Raw genomic sequence first — 16,030 nt, forward strand, 5'->3', positions numbered from 1 at the left:
TTCGTATTCTCTAGTAGCTATTAAACTATGGGGGAGGATGACTCACAGTATGGCATAAGAAGGATACTAGGCAGCGACATGCACATTGCACATACCACACCGTGATCACAATATTTGCATTCGTCGATGTTCATCGAGTACTAGGTATCGTTTACCACAAGTTCGGACAATCAATGGGTATGCCTTTATCTGCCTGGTCCTGAGACTACTGCGGCCTTCTCCCATTCGATGGACTCAGTCTCCGCGTGATAAAGTCACCGTAAACCGAGGGATTTCAGGTGGTAGACAGCCATCGATCGGGGCTTGAGAGATATTATAGGGAGTTCAGATGACAGTGTATATGTAGCAAGGAGATATATGGTGGAGTTGATCGCCTGCGAAAGAAAGGTTGAATTCGAAGTTCATCCGGTTTAAAGCGACGGAAGCAATAGCCAATCAATGGATTCTGAATGAAAGAGTAGATGTGATATGAAACAGAGTACATGTTACTACCTGATAGCAGGAATATTATGATAAATCATCGGGAGTGCTGTTAAAGGTGCTTATAGGCAGTGAATGTTGTACACGACATCGGACATATATGGGAAGCTGTTTAAACCATGTGGACCGGGTAAAGGCTTAATCTACATCTACGACGAATGACACCAATGTTATACAGTGTTCTTCACGATCCAGTCCCTAATAAATGTACTGCTCAACTTTGTCTGCTTCAACATCTCCATGTCCTCATGGTCCAGCTTTTCGCTTTCTGAAGAAATAACATCGATGACGAATGTACGAAGGGGAGGCAATGATTCGGCGGAACGTTTTTTGTCGACTGTATGAGAGTGTCAGTAGATATTTCCAGAGAACCGTTAAGATACCCACTTGACTCCGCGCCCTGTAGAGTCTCCACGCTGACCACCAGCGCCTGGATATTAGGATCCCAACCGGTAGGTCCATACACATCCCGTATGGCAACAAGTTCATACTCAAGGTCAGGACGGAAAAGTTGCAGGAAAGAGCGTGTTTTTTCAATGCGTACGGCCATTGACTCCAAGACATGCTTATTCGATTTATTCTTCAACAGCTCATCGTCTCGAGGATAAGTTCAGTCGCAGGAGCGACAGGTTGCAAGGCATTATCATACCTGTGATTCCGACAATGACCTTACTACTGGCTATCCAGGCTCCCATGCTGAGCAGGATTTTGTGTCCTGCATGCAAGTGATCGAAAGTGCCACCAAGCGCGACGACGGGGTATGATGACGGGGAGGTATCACAGCTAGGAGTGACACGTACGGAATGCTGCCGGTGAGCTTCAATGACTTTATCTGGAACGACAGACACTTGGGGAAGGGTCTCAATAGAGTCAGGGAGATGGAGTATAGGGGGGTCTTGATAATTCCGCCATGAGTATGTATGGAATGAGGAAATGAGAAGAACTCACCGCCCTGGATTCGAAAGCACATATCCATACTATTCCCCAAGTTACTTGGGAAACTTTCTGAAGGGTCCTTAAGCATGATGCTAATGTCTAGTAAAACCTTTCCCAAGTCTTGGGCTGCCTTGGTTGCTTTGACATAGACGTATGTCAAAAGCCTTTGGACATTATCCCACTGTTTTACACGGTTGGATGGCGATTCTGCTGTACGGAATAGCTGAGAAACCAAGACGATGACCAAGGCCTCTGTGGTAGCCGCGGTGACAGAGGCGATTGCTGAGCCCAGATGATGAGGAGCGGTGATGTCATGTAGATGGGCAAATAGGACAGTGCGTTTAATACTGCTCATGCTAGAAAATGCACTCGCACGATGCTCTCAAAGCAATGCCTTTGTTGTTTCTTATCCATTGGCTAATGATGGCGAACTTGAATGACACGATCGTGGTCACTGCTCTAAACGTGAGAAAGTAATTCCTATTTGATTAATATGCGTGAGAACAAATTTCTTTTTCCAACCGCACACAACGTGCACATCGTGTTAACATCGACGCTCTCAACGTTCTTAACGTTCTACTCGAGTCTTACACCTTCCTTTCTCTACCGCGCTCACCGTTCTCACTAGTTGAGACATCTGACCAGAATTGTTCCAAGTTGCACTCTATAGAGTCATCAATTAATAACAGCGGGCGGCCAGCTTCTGTTAAATAATATTTCCATGGCTTCATCGCCACAGTTCTCACTTTCTTTCTCCCTATCTTCCTCGAGCTCTGCCAATGCTCCAAAGAAGCAGAGTCCTGCTCACTTACCATTACCGTCATCAAACTTCAGCGCTGCCCCCGTACAGCGCCTTCAGGACAGCGTACAGGCTCTTCAAAGGTCTGCAAGCTTGGGTTCAAAATCAGCAAGTCCACACAATCGTTCCATATCTAATGCTGCTACTCTCAAATTGCCTCGTGGTCCCCGAGACTATCCCTTGTCATCTCCTCCGACTGTTACCACTTTTCAACTACCTCAAATCCCAATTCCAAGTACAACTCATGCAGGTGGCATTCTACCCTCCTCCTCATTCTTTCACCCTTCTAGACCAGTCCATTCTCGCCCTTCATCATCCATATCCTTGACCTCTAATGATATCCTTCCTAATTTCCATTCGGCTCCCCCCGATCAACATCCTTTATCTAGCTTGACTACCCGTATCTCTCACGAATCTGACCTGAGGAGCTATGGCGATCCTGCTTCCATAAGAGACACAAATGGTCAACTATCTAAGCGGCTAAAGCAAAGTCGTGAACCTCTACTTCCCCTTAACAACAAGCACGTCGTTGCAAGTGCTAGCGCTCCCGTTCGCACTTCCATGCACTTAGATCCTTCTTACAAGATAACTAGTACAAATCGAATGCGAACCAGTTTCGAACGCATGTTCCGCGGCCTCAGCTTCGATAGCATACGGAGATCTAGTAGTAGCCTCGGCCATACTATGAGCCCTCGCTTATCTTATGCAGAAGAGCAGCCACCTGTCGATAACTTATCACCCCCTCCACACCGTGTAAAATCTTCTCCTTCTCCGCCACTCATTCGCATTGCTTCTAGCAACTCTCGATCATTCTCTCCAACTCCAAACCATGTCTTTATATCAGTCCCTCCCGATAATCATGTGCCACTCTCTGCGATGCCCAGTGTTCCTATGCAACGCGTATACCAGCGACATCCTTCAAACAATCGATTCTTTTGCAGCGGCCGGCTGCTTACAGGTGGTGATTCTCCTTGGGCTTTCATTGCGTCTCTCACGCTCGTGCTTGGTCTATCTGGCGTCTGGTTTGGAACAACATGTGTATGGTATTGGCATAATGCAAGTCCCGCTGTCGCAGCAGTGGGAGCGTACATGACCTTGTTGACTGTATCCTGCATGCTGACTACGGTGCGTAATTAAAATCGTTCGTCATGCTACCGCCCACTCAATGAATCTGAAGGCCTGTCGTGATCCTGGCATCTTACCTCGCAATTTAGACCCAGATCCGCCATTTCCTCCTACGTCACCTTCAGATGATGCTGTCAGGCAACCTTTGCCTCGGGATCTCAAAGTACGCGATGAGAGGTGAGTAATTGGTCTCTAGTAAGCCGATGTGTGTGATGAACACATGTTTAGTGTGCATACCAAATACTGTTTGACGTGCAAAACGTATCGCCCGCCTCGCTCTAGCCATTGCAAAATGGTGCGTGGTTTTGTTATCTTCATAATGAGCTGTTACACAACTTCTGGCAGTGCGATAACTGTGTCGATGGGTGTGATCACCATTGTCAGTGGGTGAACAACTGTGTTGGACGGCGCAATTACACCTTTTTCTTTGCGTTCCTGGTGTCTGCTGTAAGTATTGTGAACCTTCTCCCGGCCAGCGTAAGAGTAATATTTTCCCAGGTGTTGACCCTATGCCTCGTAATCTGCACATCCGCCCTACACCTCTATCTTCTTACTCGCCGAAATGGTATCAAATTCAGTAGTGCGTTGAGGGAAGGCGCAGGCAGTGCTGTGGCATTCTCGTTGGCTATCACTGTTGTATGGCCAGTCACGGCCCTCCTCGTCTATCACATGAGGGTGAGCTGCAAACTCATCCTTCCATACATAATGGTTCGCTCACTGAAACATATGACGCAGCTATTATTGCTAAACATTACTACTATTGAACAAGTGGGTCGCAGACATCAATGGTGCCTGAATTTTACTGATGGTATAACACAGATCAGAAATCAAGCGCACAAATCTCTTATACCAGGTCCCGCTCCCCCCAACCCATTTTCATATGGCTCATGGCGACACAACCTCATGGAAGTGTTGTGCCGACCAGCAGGATTTTCATGGCTCGATGCTCATGCTCCTGTTACTGAAGATAAGCGGCGGATAAACCCTGGACTTGAGGATGCTTGCCCTAGGTGGGAAGAGACAGACACTAGAAGAGCCGGGGAAGCGATTTGAAATTGGAAGTACTTGCATCCCTTGCAATTCGATTTTTGACTTGCGCTGCGCTTCCAAACGTCGAGGTGACATGATATACCTTGAGTGTGAGCAAACTATCAATGGTGCGAAAGGAGGACTTTTGACCGCGGGGGTCATTATGAAAAGTTGGTTGAACGTGGATTCATGTGAACTTCTGACAGCTTGAGAACGTGGTCGCTGTCAGCATGTACGTACAACTCTGTAGAGGGGCAGTGTCAGAATTGAGTCAGCGAAGGCGCCGCCATCAGAAGTTCATGAGGACAGAGCGTAGCGTGTGTACGGTTGTAGCGCTTAGCCCCCGCGCACATGGATCTTGTGTAAAATTAGTACCTAAGGTACAAGAATAGCTAAAGGGGCGATGAGCACTCGATCGACCAACTATGTCATGCTGGCCGGAGACTGAAATTGTATCGGAGATTGAATATGATGATACGGCACTCCATGCCATCACCCTCATACTCGCATCTCAAGTCGTCAACCCCTCACGCGGGTGTACAGAAACGCAGTCAAGGTGCGAAATCAACAAAATTGTAGGCGGACGATACGTTCCACTAACAAAGTTATTCGGTTGTTCAGACATTTAGTCACCGGCTCTGTAATTCACTGTACGTATAACCTTCGGTTGTATGCCATTTCGGAGCAATTCAGGCTGGTTACAGTAGCAATTGTTATAACCGGTTGACGAATGGAACCTGCTACTGTACGAGACCCAGCAAACGAATCGCAGTCAGTGCCGCAGCAGCCGAACCCGCAATCTGCAAAGCCGTCCTCGAGAAAGACACGGCAGAAGAAACAAACAAATTCTTCGGAATCTTCGCGCCCCGCGCCGAACTCCTCTAACTCCCGCCGACCATCAGGCCGACGGAGCAACAATAACGCTACTACAGTCGAGAATCCTCAAACAACGAGCGCTGGTACGGAATTTTTCTTTCAACATTCTTCGATCGTGATCATTTACACTGCTCCATTAAGCCGCTCGGCCTGCTACTGATCAACATCAACAAGACGCTGCGCGTTTTCGAGGCATACCGCTCCCTTCCTATCCAGCTCCTCTCCATTACATGATGAATCACAATTACCACCCCATGAACCCATCCCCTTTCACCCAACAACACCCTACTGGAGGCTATGCCCCAACCGGCTCAGTTAATGGCGCGACTGGCCCTGGTATGTCGAGTCACTCTGCTCAGTACTATCCTATGCACCCGACATATCCTCCCGCTCCGCATGGCTATGCACCATATTATCCTCAACAAATGATGATGTACGGTACACCCCGTTCGAGTACGTCAGTGCCAGAACAGGCGCAGCCATCTAGCGCACCATCGCCCGTACCGGCCTCCGCTCCTGCGGTGATCGGTAAGCGGAAAAGAAAGTTGGAGCCCTCACGTAGTAAAGTGACCGTGGAGAGGGATTCGGATCAAGAAGGTCCGTCGGGAAGTGATGTTCCGGCAAAACGAAGCACTCCCCCTGCTACTACGCCGACTACGTCTGATTCGAAGAAGCGTACAAAAACACAAAGGGCATGTGATAGCTGCAGAAGTCGCAAAATAAGGTGCGGTTGAGTTCTTCCCTTGGTTTTGTCTGACTCACCCAGTATTTCTGTCAGATGCGACGTTCTTACGGATTCGGAACCTCCACTGTGTCAGCACTGCAAACAATATGGGTTTGAGTGCACATTCTTCCTGCCCATAACAGAAACGCGTTTCAAGAAAAAGAAAATGGAAGAAGAGGCCGCAGAAAAAGAAAAAGAAAAGGAGAAGTCCACGGACACTCGACGAAATACGTTGTCTCCTCAAGCTGAATCTGGGGATCTAAGAGTTTTTGGTTGGTCTTATGTACCTCGTAGTTTTTCTTTCTTTGATCTAATTTTGTTTCAGGACCGACGGCTGCTGTACATCTTCTGCATTCACAACCTATAATTTCTTCCCGGATGTACGAGTCTTATGACCAACGTTATCACCACACTTGGGAAGTATCGAAAAACGGTGACGGTGTAATCTCCGTCCAAAATGTTCCAGGGGATGAGAAACAAGTTTCTCATCCAAAGCCCATCGATTTACGACTCGAACCCGAAGTCCTTCAAAACCTTCTTAATGCTTATTTCAAAGAGATTGCTCCTCTTTTACCTGTTGTATCACAAACAGAATTCCTGGCGAATCCTTCCCCTTCTCCCATTCTCTTGTATTCGATGTGCCTGGTTGCTGCGGCAAGGAGGGAGGTACCGCAGAGTGTCTTTGACTCCATTCGATATGCGGTCAATGGTGTGATCAAGGCTGAAGATGTTTTATCTACAGCCTCTATCGCGAACGTGCAAGCCTTACTTATTCTTAGTATGGTGGGCGATAGCCATTCTCAATTCGTTCCGAATGCTCTTTCGGCGCTCTGGATTCGGTTGGGTACGGCGATACGAATGGTAGGTTTCTGTGCTGTCGAATTGCTCTGGATTTTGATTGAGCATGCCAGGCTCAAGACTTGGGGCTTCACCGAGCCGAGTCAGTCAAACAGAGTGTCGAGCTGCGAAGACGTTTGTGGGGTGCATGTGTCATTTGTGACAGATGGTATGGGGATATTGGAACGAGTTCATCAAATGCTGACTGTTTTGCAAGGACAAGTCTGACGTATGGTCACCCGTACATGATTGATGTACAAGATTGCGATGCCAGGCTTCCCTCATCCGGCGATCCCAATGATTTATACATGGATGAACTCGTCAGGTTGAGCGTGATACTGGGAAGGGTTCTTAAGACCATCTACAGGTCCGTGAATATTTTTTTCTGTTATCACTGTGGGGTTCACTTGCGTGACTGTCTGTAGCCCGTCTGGCCTCATGTTCACTACGGATGATATGCTGTACAGCCTACTGTCCGACCTCGAGTCATGGAAGAAAAACCTCCCAGAGAACTTACAGTATCGTGGTTCTGACACACCTCAAGATGCCGGTACGTGGTCACTTACTCTTGATGCTTCTTGATGAAAGTCTAATTTTAATTTTCCAGGGCTCTTGCACCTCCTGTACTGCTCGGTGTGCATGATCTTCTGGCGGGTCTTCATGCGTATACACTATGCTTGCCCCGCACATCTGAAATTCGGCTTAACCGTCGAGACATGGACTTCTCTAGTTCAATTGACCAGTGAATCGATCGATTGGCTCGATACTCACGAACGAATGTATGACGTTTGGCTTCTAGTCCCTTACGCGGCAACGTCCTGCGCACTTGTCCAGGTTTGTGCTTATGTGATTCGTATAGTCTTGTGTTAATTGTGTTTTAGTACCATACATGGGCAAGGCGGCAGGATGCTGAAGCGGCTACTAAGCTTAGAAAGCTTAGGGATTGCGTTCGGAGATGGGAAGGTTCCATTTCTCCCGACCACATGTCTGCCCGACGAAAGGTAGCCCCCGACTTTCCCATGCTATCTCTCGGCATCATTTGATTGATTCGTGTTTTAGACAGCCGAGATTATTGCTCTTCTGTATGAGGCCACTCAGGGACCCCCACCTCTTGATCAAGCACCTGTGTTGAATCCCACAGGTGGCGTAAAGGGTAAACGGGCATTGATTGGTCTGGAGTATAAGAAAGATCCTTCGCGTCCTGGTGGAGGATTCTTCGTTGCGCATGGTGAGGCTCGCAGTGGTGATTACGAGGGTGTACCTCTGGGCACGATCGTGACGTCATCTGATGATGAAGCAGAAGGTTCGTCTTAATGCAGCGACTAGAATCCATAGACGCGACTAAGCTGGTTGATTGCTAGCGGGGGTTACCGAGAATTCGCAGCGCTGCGGGTCATCGATGGTCACTATAACCCCACTTCCATCTACGCGTGGCGATGGGGCTAGCTTCCCTAATATGAACCCTGTTTTAAACAGTGTCAAGAGGGACACGCCTAGTAGCGTGCAAGTTCTTAACGTGCTTGACGTTCCGCAAGCATCAAATACGCTGGAGCAATTTGCGATGGCCGATGTTGGCCTCCTTGAGGGAATTCCTGGAGGTATGTTTGACTGGGGTATGTTCTCCGTTGAGCTCTAAAATGCGTGATGGTGCTTTAATTGGGTGTTAGGTCAATGGGACTCGTTCTTCTCTCGGTTCAATCCATCTGTCACTGGTGTTGAAAATGCAGGGGGACAACGACAAACAGAGGTAAACTCACCGTCGTCGATGGTCCAGTCTGGTCAGGCCACACAGACTCTATAGTTAGCATGGACACGGCATTCCGCGTTATGCCTCATGCCAACGATCATTATGGTTCCGAAGTATGGAGGAACTTTCTATTTTATTTTGATTGTATTCTGTCTTCTACCTGTTGTTTCTTTCGCTAGTTAAACTAGTGTGTGTTTTTATAATCTAAAAAACCTGCGAACTTTGGAATGACATACATACGCCACACTGTATCTACGTAACGGCAGCTCGTTTGAACTTTGAATTCTCCAATGTTGGCCCACTAGAAGGAGTGAAATGATCACATGATACCAGGATATCTAATTAATCTTGTTCTCGTACCAAGCATCAAACTCTGGTCCTAGGTTGCGACGAACGACGCTCGGACTGACTCGGGCTTGCATGATGTAAATCTCAATCGAAACATCAAGGGTGCGATCGGCGATCGTGAGTCACAGCGTCGCCAAGTCGCTATCAATGGTCCGCACTAGTAATACTTGCGTTTCGACACAAAAAACAACACATACCTTGTATGTCCAGCCTGCAGATCCAGAGGTGGGAATGGACGAGGTGGAGTGGGGAAGAGAGAAAAGTTTCAAGGCAAGATTCGACCCTGAAGGGCTCAGACCATTTTGGTACAGAAGAATAGAAGCAAGACCGTTTCCGGCGGATCACTCACGTTTGAGAACTCCCGCAACCTACTATAGTACTTGATGGACAGACCACTCTTTCACTTTCCTCTTGCAGATCCCAGGAGGGTCTAAAAAATAACTAATAGGCCGCCAGACAGTTGGAATGAAACCTATCTTGGTCGGAGCACCAAATATCAACCGACCCGTATGTTTTCCTCCAAAACTTTCATGTCAATCGTTAACAGTGCATACTAGACTTATCATAATAATCGCTGGTCGTTTACATCACTAGTGGTGCTTTCTTATGGAACAAATTGCCAGCAATTCTCCAAAGCAACCACCGAGAATCTCACAGCTTCTTCCTACTGTAAAATGTTCAAGCTGCTTGCAGCCAGTCCCGCTCGCTGACCTCGGTGACCACGTATGTTCACCACAACCTCCTCCTACCTTACCGTCCCTTCAGAAACCGCCCATGTCGCCAAAATCAACAAACTCTCTTTTACCACAGAGGTTGCAGAATATTCTTGTTTCTAATAGGGCTGGGGCGCTACAACAGCAGCAACCCGTTACTTCCCGCACCCCGCCCCCTCATGCTCATCCATCCAGGTCTTCCCAACATGATCCTTTTCAGCGAATACCCCCAACTGTGCATTATAATCAAGGTGCTACTCGCACCAACAGCCCGGCTAGTCCTCCGATACCACAATCTATTCTTCTCAACGGAGGAACATCAACTAATAAACCCCATGTTCATTTTCCAACCCAATCCGCTGCTCCCATTCGAATAGCAACTCCTCCCGTACCCACCAGGACCCATACTCCTTCAAATACGGGAAGTCCTAGTTCCAGATCACCCCTTAGTGTGTCATCTTTCCCCAATCCTTTTGAAGATGACCTACGTCAGTCGGGTGCATCTGAACGAACTGCATCACCAGCTCGGAGAGAAAATCTATCCGTTACACCCCAGGCGCCGCCCTCATCATCCAGGACAAGAACGCCATCAAACGCCCCTTCCCACACTTCTATCATTCCACCGAGTCTCACTCCGCGCGCGTCGTTTGATCGCTCACGTATATCTTCTACTCTTACGCCTAGGCCATCACTGGAAAAGCCTCGCCCCTCTTTTGACACTCCTTCTAGACCTTCGTTTGATACACAACGTCCTTCCTTTGACGTATCTCGATCTCATCATCCTACCGATGTACGACCGCAGCCTGTGTCAGTCCCGCGTCCACCCCACAGTACTTCGACACTCCCTCCACCAGGGGGTGTATCCCTTCCGTCGTCTGCCCCTACACCACAATTACAACCACCACCCGCAACCCGCTCGCCAGTGCCAGATAGTGAACGTAATATTGACACAAAATGCGGAGGTGAGGCTGGTATGGCTGGCGTTGGACGGAGAGGGTTTGCAGCTGTGGCACGAGCTGCGATGGTTGCTGCATCTCATTCTCAGCTGGACAGTCGTCGAGCAAATGCTCCCAAGTATCTGGACCTCAACACCGCCATGAACCATGTCATGCGAGGTAAGCACCTTCCTTGCGACACCTTTATCATACATCTTTGGTGTTTATATTCCTTCGTCCCATATATAATTATATGGATTAACCTACTCTGTTTTACGGCAGTGGACTGTACGATAAATTTTTACCTTTTAAAAATAAATCATTTTGCATAACTGTTGATTTGTCTCCACTTTTGTTCATTCAATATGTACTCACTGGTTCTGTATTTACAGCCGCAATGACACCCCCGCTCTCTCCAAACTCGGGATACTCTCATTCACCTGTCTCTCCTCACCCCGTGTCGCCGTTGTCGCTTCACAACACAACACCGACCACTGGACAGTTTCCAAAGACACCACTCACACCTCATGACAAGGCTGGGATGCAGTTCCTCTCATCATCCCTAAATCAGAAACCCGCTCCTCTTTCGTCATCGCCTGCTGATATCCATATTGTCACTCCATCACGATCGCCCTCGCCCATTTCGAATCCTTTCTCCCGACATCTCAGCGGGGAAACTGTGAATCAATCACCGTTTGCAGCTGTTCCTGTTCGCCTACCATTTCTCGACGCATTTGATAAAGGACCTGTAAAACACAGTTGCGATGATTCTGACGATGAAAGTGTATACACGACGCATACGGCCGAACCAGGCAGGGGTCATAGAGGCGGTACAGAACCCATGTCCCCGTCAACTGATTCAGACGTGGGGCTAGCCTATGCGGATGATTCTGACAATGACACGCCTGTGGTGATGCCACTCGATATACGCAAGTCAAATGCAGTATCTGGGATCAACAAGGTCCAATTTCCAAGTATCGAAGATAGACATCAGTCTTTCACGGTTCAGAAGCCGCCATCGCGGAAAGCTTCAGCTTCGTCTGCTCCTACTGCATCCACCTCGCGAACTATTGATGCCGGAGCCAGCCGCACGCGCAGCGCCTCGGCTGGCACCCACACGACAACACGATCTGCTGGAGCGTTAGAACGTGCAATGGAAACACTGATTGAGGAAGGAGCATCTGTCTCGGTCCTCGCTTCAGGTTCAGTGCTCGCCTCAATGGCTGGGCCCTCAGGGAGTCGCGCTTCAGGAAAGCCCATTCGGTCGAATACAGTACCGGGCCCTGTATCACCGGAAAGTAGACCACCGAAGCTACCAGCGCGGTCCTATACGAGCCCGCACCATCCGCATATTCATTCCGAACCCCCAGGTATAACGGGTCAAGTTGCGCGAGTACGGGAACGGTCCAATACAAAGAAGGACCGCATTTGTGCGAGCTGCGATACGAAGGTCGACGATGGGAGGTGGATTCAGATGGACGGCGGGAATATCCTGTGTGAACGATGCTGGAAGAATATGTATCTTCCCAAGGTATGTATCGTGTGGCTGATTGCTGTTTTCATCTAAGAAGTTTCATTATAGTGCCGCCGGTGTAACCTTCCCATTGAGAAGCAGGCTGTGTCGTCTTCCGACGGTCAACTGAAAGGCAAATATCACAAGAACTGTTTCAATTGTCACGTCTGTCAGGTGGGTTGTGTGGTCTTTACAACCGTGGCTGGTTTTTGACTGTCACCTTGCAGAAACCGTTTCCAGATAAGGAATTCTACGTGTTTGATGGCAAACCACTATGCGCATACCACTACCATGAGGCGAACGACTCCCTCTGCGCTGCAGCCTCATGTGGCCAGCCAATAGAGGGTCCTTGCGCTGTCACTCATGCAGGAAGGCGCTATCATCCAGACCATCTTCTTTGTGAGTTTGAGAATGGCTGCGGAGAGCGGTTGGCAGAGTATTGGGAGGTAGATGGGCAGATGTTATGTGAGAAGCATGCTGCATTGGTTGGGGGCAGCAGCTGTGCCTCCTCGAGAGGCGATAGTCCTGACCCGCAACGTATACGTGACGAGGGGCGCGCGAGGAGGCGTATGACGCGGTTCATCGACCTTGGGGCTGTAGAAGAGGAGGACGTTGACATCCGGTGAACATGATGGACTTGACATATGCATTAATTAACCTTATTCTTCATTTTTTTCTCATTCTTTTTCCCGGACCATTAGCAAGTGTACTCTCACATCTTCCACAGGTTATAATACCCTTACACTCCCTTGCAATCGATATACCGCATATTTCTTCTTCTTGATATCATTACGGGACTTTATGAGACATGGACAAGGCTTTTGCATCTTCTCTATCTCGTTTGTCGTCCAGGATTAGGACAGAGTTAATGTTTCCTCCTTAGTCATACATCTAGTAGCTGCACAACACATGTACTTGCACTGCAGATCGGCGCGTGATCTTAGGTTATCCTCACGCTTGACCAACATCATCCATCGGGCTTTACTAGCACTTTCGACCGAGCTCAGACGATATGTCCTTTTCTTTTCTTGCTCGGTGCTGTGAAACAGCAAGAAGTCCATTCTCTTTACTTGGTTCGTTTGTGCTTTATCGTCAACATCCAGTTTTTTTAACCACCGTTGTACGAAAGGTTCTGTGCGGACTGCTACCAAACGTGCTGGAGGAACAGTTCGAAACCATGGAGGATCGCCGGGTAAGCGTCTGGGTCTCAAGAAGTTTTCTGGTGCGTCCTTCTGTCTCGCACATGCGCCTCGCCAATGCTAGAGACCTACTATGCAGACCAGTATGTCATTCCCGGCAACATTATAGTACGACAACGGGGAACGCAATTCCACCCAGGGCAAAATGTACGCAGCCTTCCAACCCATTGAACAGCGATATTCATATGTTCCTCAGGTCAGAATAGGTCGCGACCATACTATCTATGCCACCACCCCGGGCTTCGTACGATTCTACAAACAAAAGTGGCTACGAGGAGACCGGAAGTTTATTGGTGTAGTTCTGCATCGCGGCGAGAAGCTTCCAAGGGATGAAACCTCGCTAGGTCGCAGTCGATTCTTTGGCCTCGTCGACTTGAATACTTTCGCTAAGAGCGGCCCATCATCACAAAACAGTGCATGAGTGGATTTTGATTCGCCCACGGTTTCAGGATGTCGGCTACACAACCGTCGTCGTATTTTCTAGGCCCGTTGCACTCACCATAGTACTGGGCAGTGCGCACTTTTTGCCATAATATTTTTAGCGCATCTTTTATATATAGATGATAAATCTCATATGCATTGCTATTGCTGGGTCTATCCCCATCATCTGAGGTTTCTTTTTGACCATCATGTCGTTTCAACTCTCCATTGACCCCGTTAGACCCGCAGGTACGTGTCGCTCTATTGGTTGTTAGTCATTGCACATGTGGAACTCTAGAATTCCCTGTTGAGGAAACTATCATTGAGCTTGGTCGTCAAGTATTAGAGTCCATCGATTCTTGGAAAGTAGGCAAGACCTTTTCAAAAGGCACTGTCCGAACGCTTTCTCGTGCAAAGGGACCAGGAGGCGGAGCCCCTTGGCATTGCAGAGTTTCCAATCACACCAAGGAGGATGCGACGTTCGATGAGTTTTGGAGCAAAATTGGCACTAACAAAGCTGAGAACGAGAAGGAGTAAGTTTCCCGTCGTCATCCAACAATAGCCTGAACGTTCATGCTATCAAGGTTCATCTCTGCGATCAAGAAAGTGACGCTAGTCAAGCGAATCTCAGAGACTCAGTCCATCTGGACGATGTACTACACTTTCCCTCCCCCCGTTTCTCCGCGTGTCTTCACTGTGTTGCAAACAATACACTTTCACGAGTCAGCTCCAAGAACTGGGTATGACTACTCGAAACCTGTTGAGCGTCCTCTGATATAGAGCATTTAGTTTGGTGGTTTCAATTCCAGTTGATTTGTCTGGGCCAGGTGATGAAGATCTTGCCAAGCTTGAAGAGAAAGGCACAAAGGGACGATATGTCTCCGTCGAACGCTTGCTCGAGTTGGATGACGGCAAAGTAGAGTGGCGAATGGCGACGTCCAGTACACCTGGAGGAAGTATTCCGACTTTCATCACGGAGGGCAGTATGCCAGGCCAAATATCTGCGGTGAATATTATATCGTCTCATGTACCGTGAATCGAGACTGATGTAACCTTACAGGATGTTCCACACTTCTTAAAGTGGTTCCATACCGTTCGCAATCAAGGAACTGCGTAACTCGATAGTTGAAATTAGACCGGACAGTAGATCGGACAATAGATGAGCAAATACATGCGCTTGTTCAAAGGCGAGAGATATGGTTGAACGTTCTGCATGCGTTACTGTTGTGCGAACTTAACACAATCTACACAATTTTGACATCCAATGTCGTTGGAAATAGGGCTTGATTACGAGTGAGAGGTGAGGTGCAATAGAGGTATGGGAGAAAGGGTTCAGAGTCAATATAAAATGGTATAACAGTACAAGTACCGTAGAGCGACGATGAAGCATCAAGTCTCGCGCTTTTCGTCACATTCGCGTTCAAGCTGCTCGATCCTACGGAGATGATTGTCCCTTTGAGCTTTTACCCTATTGAGATACTCCTCGTCGGATATTTTACGACCAAACATAGCGAATATTCGATCTGTGAGTGATCTGGGTGGTTCCGGGGCGGCGACGGGTAAGGAGTATGTTGGAACAGGTGCTGCAGGTATAGAAGGTACAGGCTGTGTATGCGCCACTCGGGATAAGTGAGTTATCCTCAGAATGTCGAACTCATTGAATGCCCATTGGAAGAGCCCGCACATCACTGCGCCCGTCGCTAGTCCAGGAACAGTTCCCGATCTTCCACCTATAATGGAATGAGAATTGTTGAGAGGCACAAGAGAGCGACTCACGTTTCCAGGTGTTGAGGATGCCACCAGCCAAGGCTCCGCTAATGCTAGAGTCAAGTACTTTACGAGAGCGAATGTCACCCCACGTTAACCGGGATACATCAGTAGGAGCCCCTTCTACAATTTCCTTGAGTCTCTGTCTGCGCAGTTCGTACTGTTTTCCTGGCATTGACAAAACGAGTACAGGACCAACTAGGTACTCTCGTATGCCTGTATGCCCAGTCAATTCTGTTGGATATTTGACGAAATGTGCATCATACTGAAGAATGTTGCAGACGCAATGCCGCTATTCAAAGCTGAAAATAATAATAGAGGTCCTGGTGGTTGCGATTTGACGACGCCATAAAACCCTGCAGTCAAACCGCAGACAGTAGCTAAGGAAGACAATTGTCAGCTTTATTAATTTGAGAATGGCCATGGTGGAAGACGGACTCGCATGTTATGAGTACGCCTTTGGCTACCGTCTGTGGGGCTGAATGATCCATCTTCACGCTGTGTGCAACAAGCCGAGCAAGCAAAGAGTAAGAGCAAGTGACTTGGTGAAATTTCTGTTTGTGACCCCCTAAACGGGGGTGG

At 48.3% G+C, this 16,030-nt stretch overlaps 7 protein-coding genes across 7 annotated transcripts; 5 read left to right on the forward strand and 2 right to left on the reverse strand.

Moving 5' to 3' along the window:
- Positions 1–650: 650 nt before the first annotated feature.
- Positions 651–1,771, reverse strand: HD556DRAFT_1303607 (uncharacterized protein; the record flags this gene model as incomplete). Its single annotated transcript, XM_041299612.1, has 4 exons — positions 651–817; positions 868–1,077; positions 1,130–1,375; positions 1,429–1,771. 4 exons carry the CDS (start codon positions 1,769–1,771, stop codon positions 651–653), a joined length of 966 nt encoding a protein of 321 aa, XP_041165878.1.
- A 193-nt stretch (positions 1,772–1,964) lies between these two features.
- HD556DRAFT_1328697 (DHHC palmitoyltransferase-domain-containing protein) lies at positions 1,965–4,751 on the forward strand. Its single transcript, XM_041301618.1, has 7 exons — positions 1,965–3,340; positions 3,393–3,517; positions 3,569–3,635; positions 3,686–3,787; positions 3,839–4,015; positions 4,076–4,108; positions 4,160–4,751. The coding sequence occupies exons 1-7, from the start codon at positions 2,138–2,140 to the stop codon at positions 4,391–4,393; spliced, it is 1,941 nt and encodes a 646-aa protein (XP_041165879.1). The 5' UTR covers positions 1,965–2,137; the 3' UTR covers positions 4,394–4,751.
- A 348-nt stretch (positions 4,752–5,099) lies between these two features.
- HD556DRAFT_1226663 (fungal-specific transcription factor domain-containing protein) lies at positions 5,100–8,607 on the forward strand (the record flags this gene model as incomplete). Its single annotated transcript, XM_041297097.1, has 12 exons — positions 5,100–5,328; positions 5,420–5,969; positions 6,024–6,241; positions 6,295–6,830; positions 6,881–6,975; positions 7,024–7,173; positions 7,232–7,356; positions 7,414–7,640; positions 7,688–7,807; positions 7,866–8,109; positions 8,168–8,419; positions 8,474–8,607. 12 exons carry the CDS (start codon positions 5,100–5,102, stop codon positions 8,605–8,607), a joined length of 2,880 nt encoding a protein of 959 aa, XP_041165880.1.
- A 646-nt stretch (positions 8,608–9,253) lies between these two features.
- HD556DRAFT_1328725 (uncharacterized protein) lies at positions 9,254–12,989 on the forward strand. The gene is made up of 5 exons (XM_041301619.1): positions 9,254–9,408; positions 9,459–10,729; positions 10,942–12,080; positions 12,132–12,236; positions 12,290–12,989. The coding sequence occupies exons 2-5, from the start codon at positions 9,508–9,510 to the stop codon at positions 12,686–12,688; spliced, it is 2,865 nt and encodes a 954-aa protein (XP_041165881.1). The 5' UTR covers positions 9,254–9,408; positions 9,459–9,507; the 3' UTR covers positions 12,689–12,989.
- HD556DRAFT_1328727 (ribosomal L27 protein-domain-containing protein) lies at positions 12,990–13,856 on the forward strand. The gene is made up of 4 exons (XM_041301620.1): positions 12,990–13,135; positions 13,192–13,284; positions 13,341–13,408; positions 13,458–13,856. The coding sequence occupies exons 1-4, from the start codon at positions 13,075–13,077 to the stop codon at positions 13,680–13,682; spliced, it is 447 nt and encodes a 148-aa protein (XP_041165882.1). The 5' UTR covers positions 12,990–13,074; the 3' UTR covers positions 13,683–13,856.
- A 34-nt stretch (positions 13,857–13,890) lies between these two features.
- HD556DRAFT_1226917 (uncharacterized protein) lies at positions 13,891–14,798 on the forward strand (the record flags this gene model as incomplete). The annotated part of the gene is made up of 5 exons (XM_041297120.1): positions 13,891–13,930; positions 13,980–14,214; positions 14,266–14,421; positions 14,471–14,687; positions 14,742–14,798. 5 exons carry the CDS (start codon positions 13,891–13,893, stop codon positions 14,796–14,798), a joined length of 705 nt encoding a protein of 234 aa, XP_041165883.1.
- An 81-nt stretch (positions 14,799–14,879) lies between these two features.
- Positions 14,880–15,996, reverse strand: HD556DRAFT_588955 (uncharacterized protein). Its single transcript, XM_041311028.1, has 5 exons — positions 15,891–15,996; positions 15,715–15,828; positions 15,458–15,664; positions 15,051–15,411; positions 14,880–14,963 (listed from the first exon to the last, which is right to left on the reverse strand). Exons 1-4 carry the CDS (start codon positions 15,937–15,939, stop codon positions 15,071–15,073), a joined length of 711 nt encoding a protein of 236 aa, XP_041165884.1. The 5' UTR covers positions 15,940–15,996; the 3' UTR covers positions 14,880–14,963; positions 15,051–15,070.
- Between the last annotated feature and the right edge of the window lie 34 nt (positions 15,997–16,030).

Source organism: Suillus plorans (genome assembly GCF_016647745.1).
Source record: "Suillus plorans strain S12 chromosome Unknown HD556scaffold_4, whole genome shotgun sequence".
Classification (NCBI taxonomy): domain Eukaryota; kingdom Fungi; phylum Basidiomycota; class Agaricomycetes; order Boletales; family Suillaceae; genus Suillus; species Suillus plorans.

Coding starts and splice junctions, on each gene's coding strand:
- HD556DRAFT_1328727 (XM_041301620.1), top strand. CDS start 13,075: ATGTCCTTTTCTTTTCTTGCTCGGTGCTGTGAAACAGCAAGAAGTCCA. Junction 13,136..13,191: donor AAGTCCATTCTCTTTACTTG/GTTCGTTTGTGC, acceptor GTTGTACGAAAG/GTTCTGTGCGGACTGCTACC. Junction 13,409..13,457: donor AATTCCACCCAGGGCAAAAT/GTACGCAGCCTT, acceptor TATGTTCCTCAG/GTCAGAATAGGTCGCGACCA.
- HD556DRAFT_1328697 (XM_041301618.1), top strand. CDS start 2,138: ATGGCTTCATCGCCACAGTTCTCACTTTCTTTCTCCCTATCTTCCTCG. Junction 3,788..3,838: donor TTGCGTTCCTGGTGTCTGCT/GTAAGTATTGTG, acceptor ATATTTTCCCAG/GTGTTGACCCTATGCCTCGT. Junction 4,016..4,075: donor TCCTCGTCTATCACATGAGG/GTGAGCTGCAAA, acceptor CATATGACGCAG/CTATTATTGCTAAACATTAC.
- HD556DRAFT_1328725 (XM_041301619.1), top strand. CDS start 9,508: ATGGAACAAATTGCCAGCAATTCTCCAAAGCAACCACCGAGAATCTCA. Junction 10,730..10,941: donor CATGAACCATGTCATGCGAG/GTAAGCACCTTC, acceptor CTGTATTTACAG/CCGCAATGACACCCCCGCTC. Junction 12,081..12,131: donor AGAATATGTATCTTCCCAAG/GTATGTATCGTG, acceptor GTTTCATTATAG/TGCCGCCGGTGTAACCTTCC.
- HD556DRAFT_588955 (XM_041311028.1), bottom strand. CDS start 15,939: ATGGATCATTCAGCCCCACAGACGGTAGCCAAAGGCGTACTCATAACA. Junction 15,829..15,890: donor CAAAGGCGTACTCATAACAT/GCGAGTCCGTCT, acceptor TGTCTTCCTTAG/CTACTGTCTGCGGTTTGACT. Junction 15,665..15,714: donor TGCGTCTGCAACATTCTTCA/GTATGATGCACA, acceptor CTGGGCATACAG/GCATACGAGAGTACCTAGTT.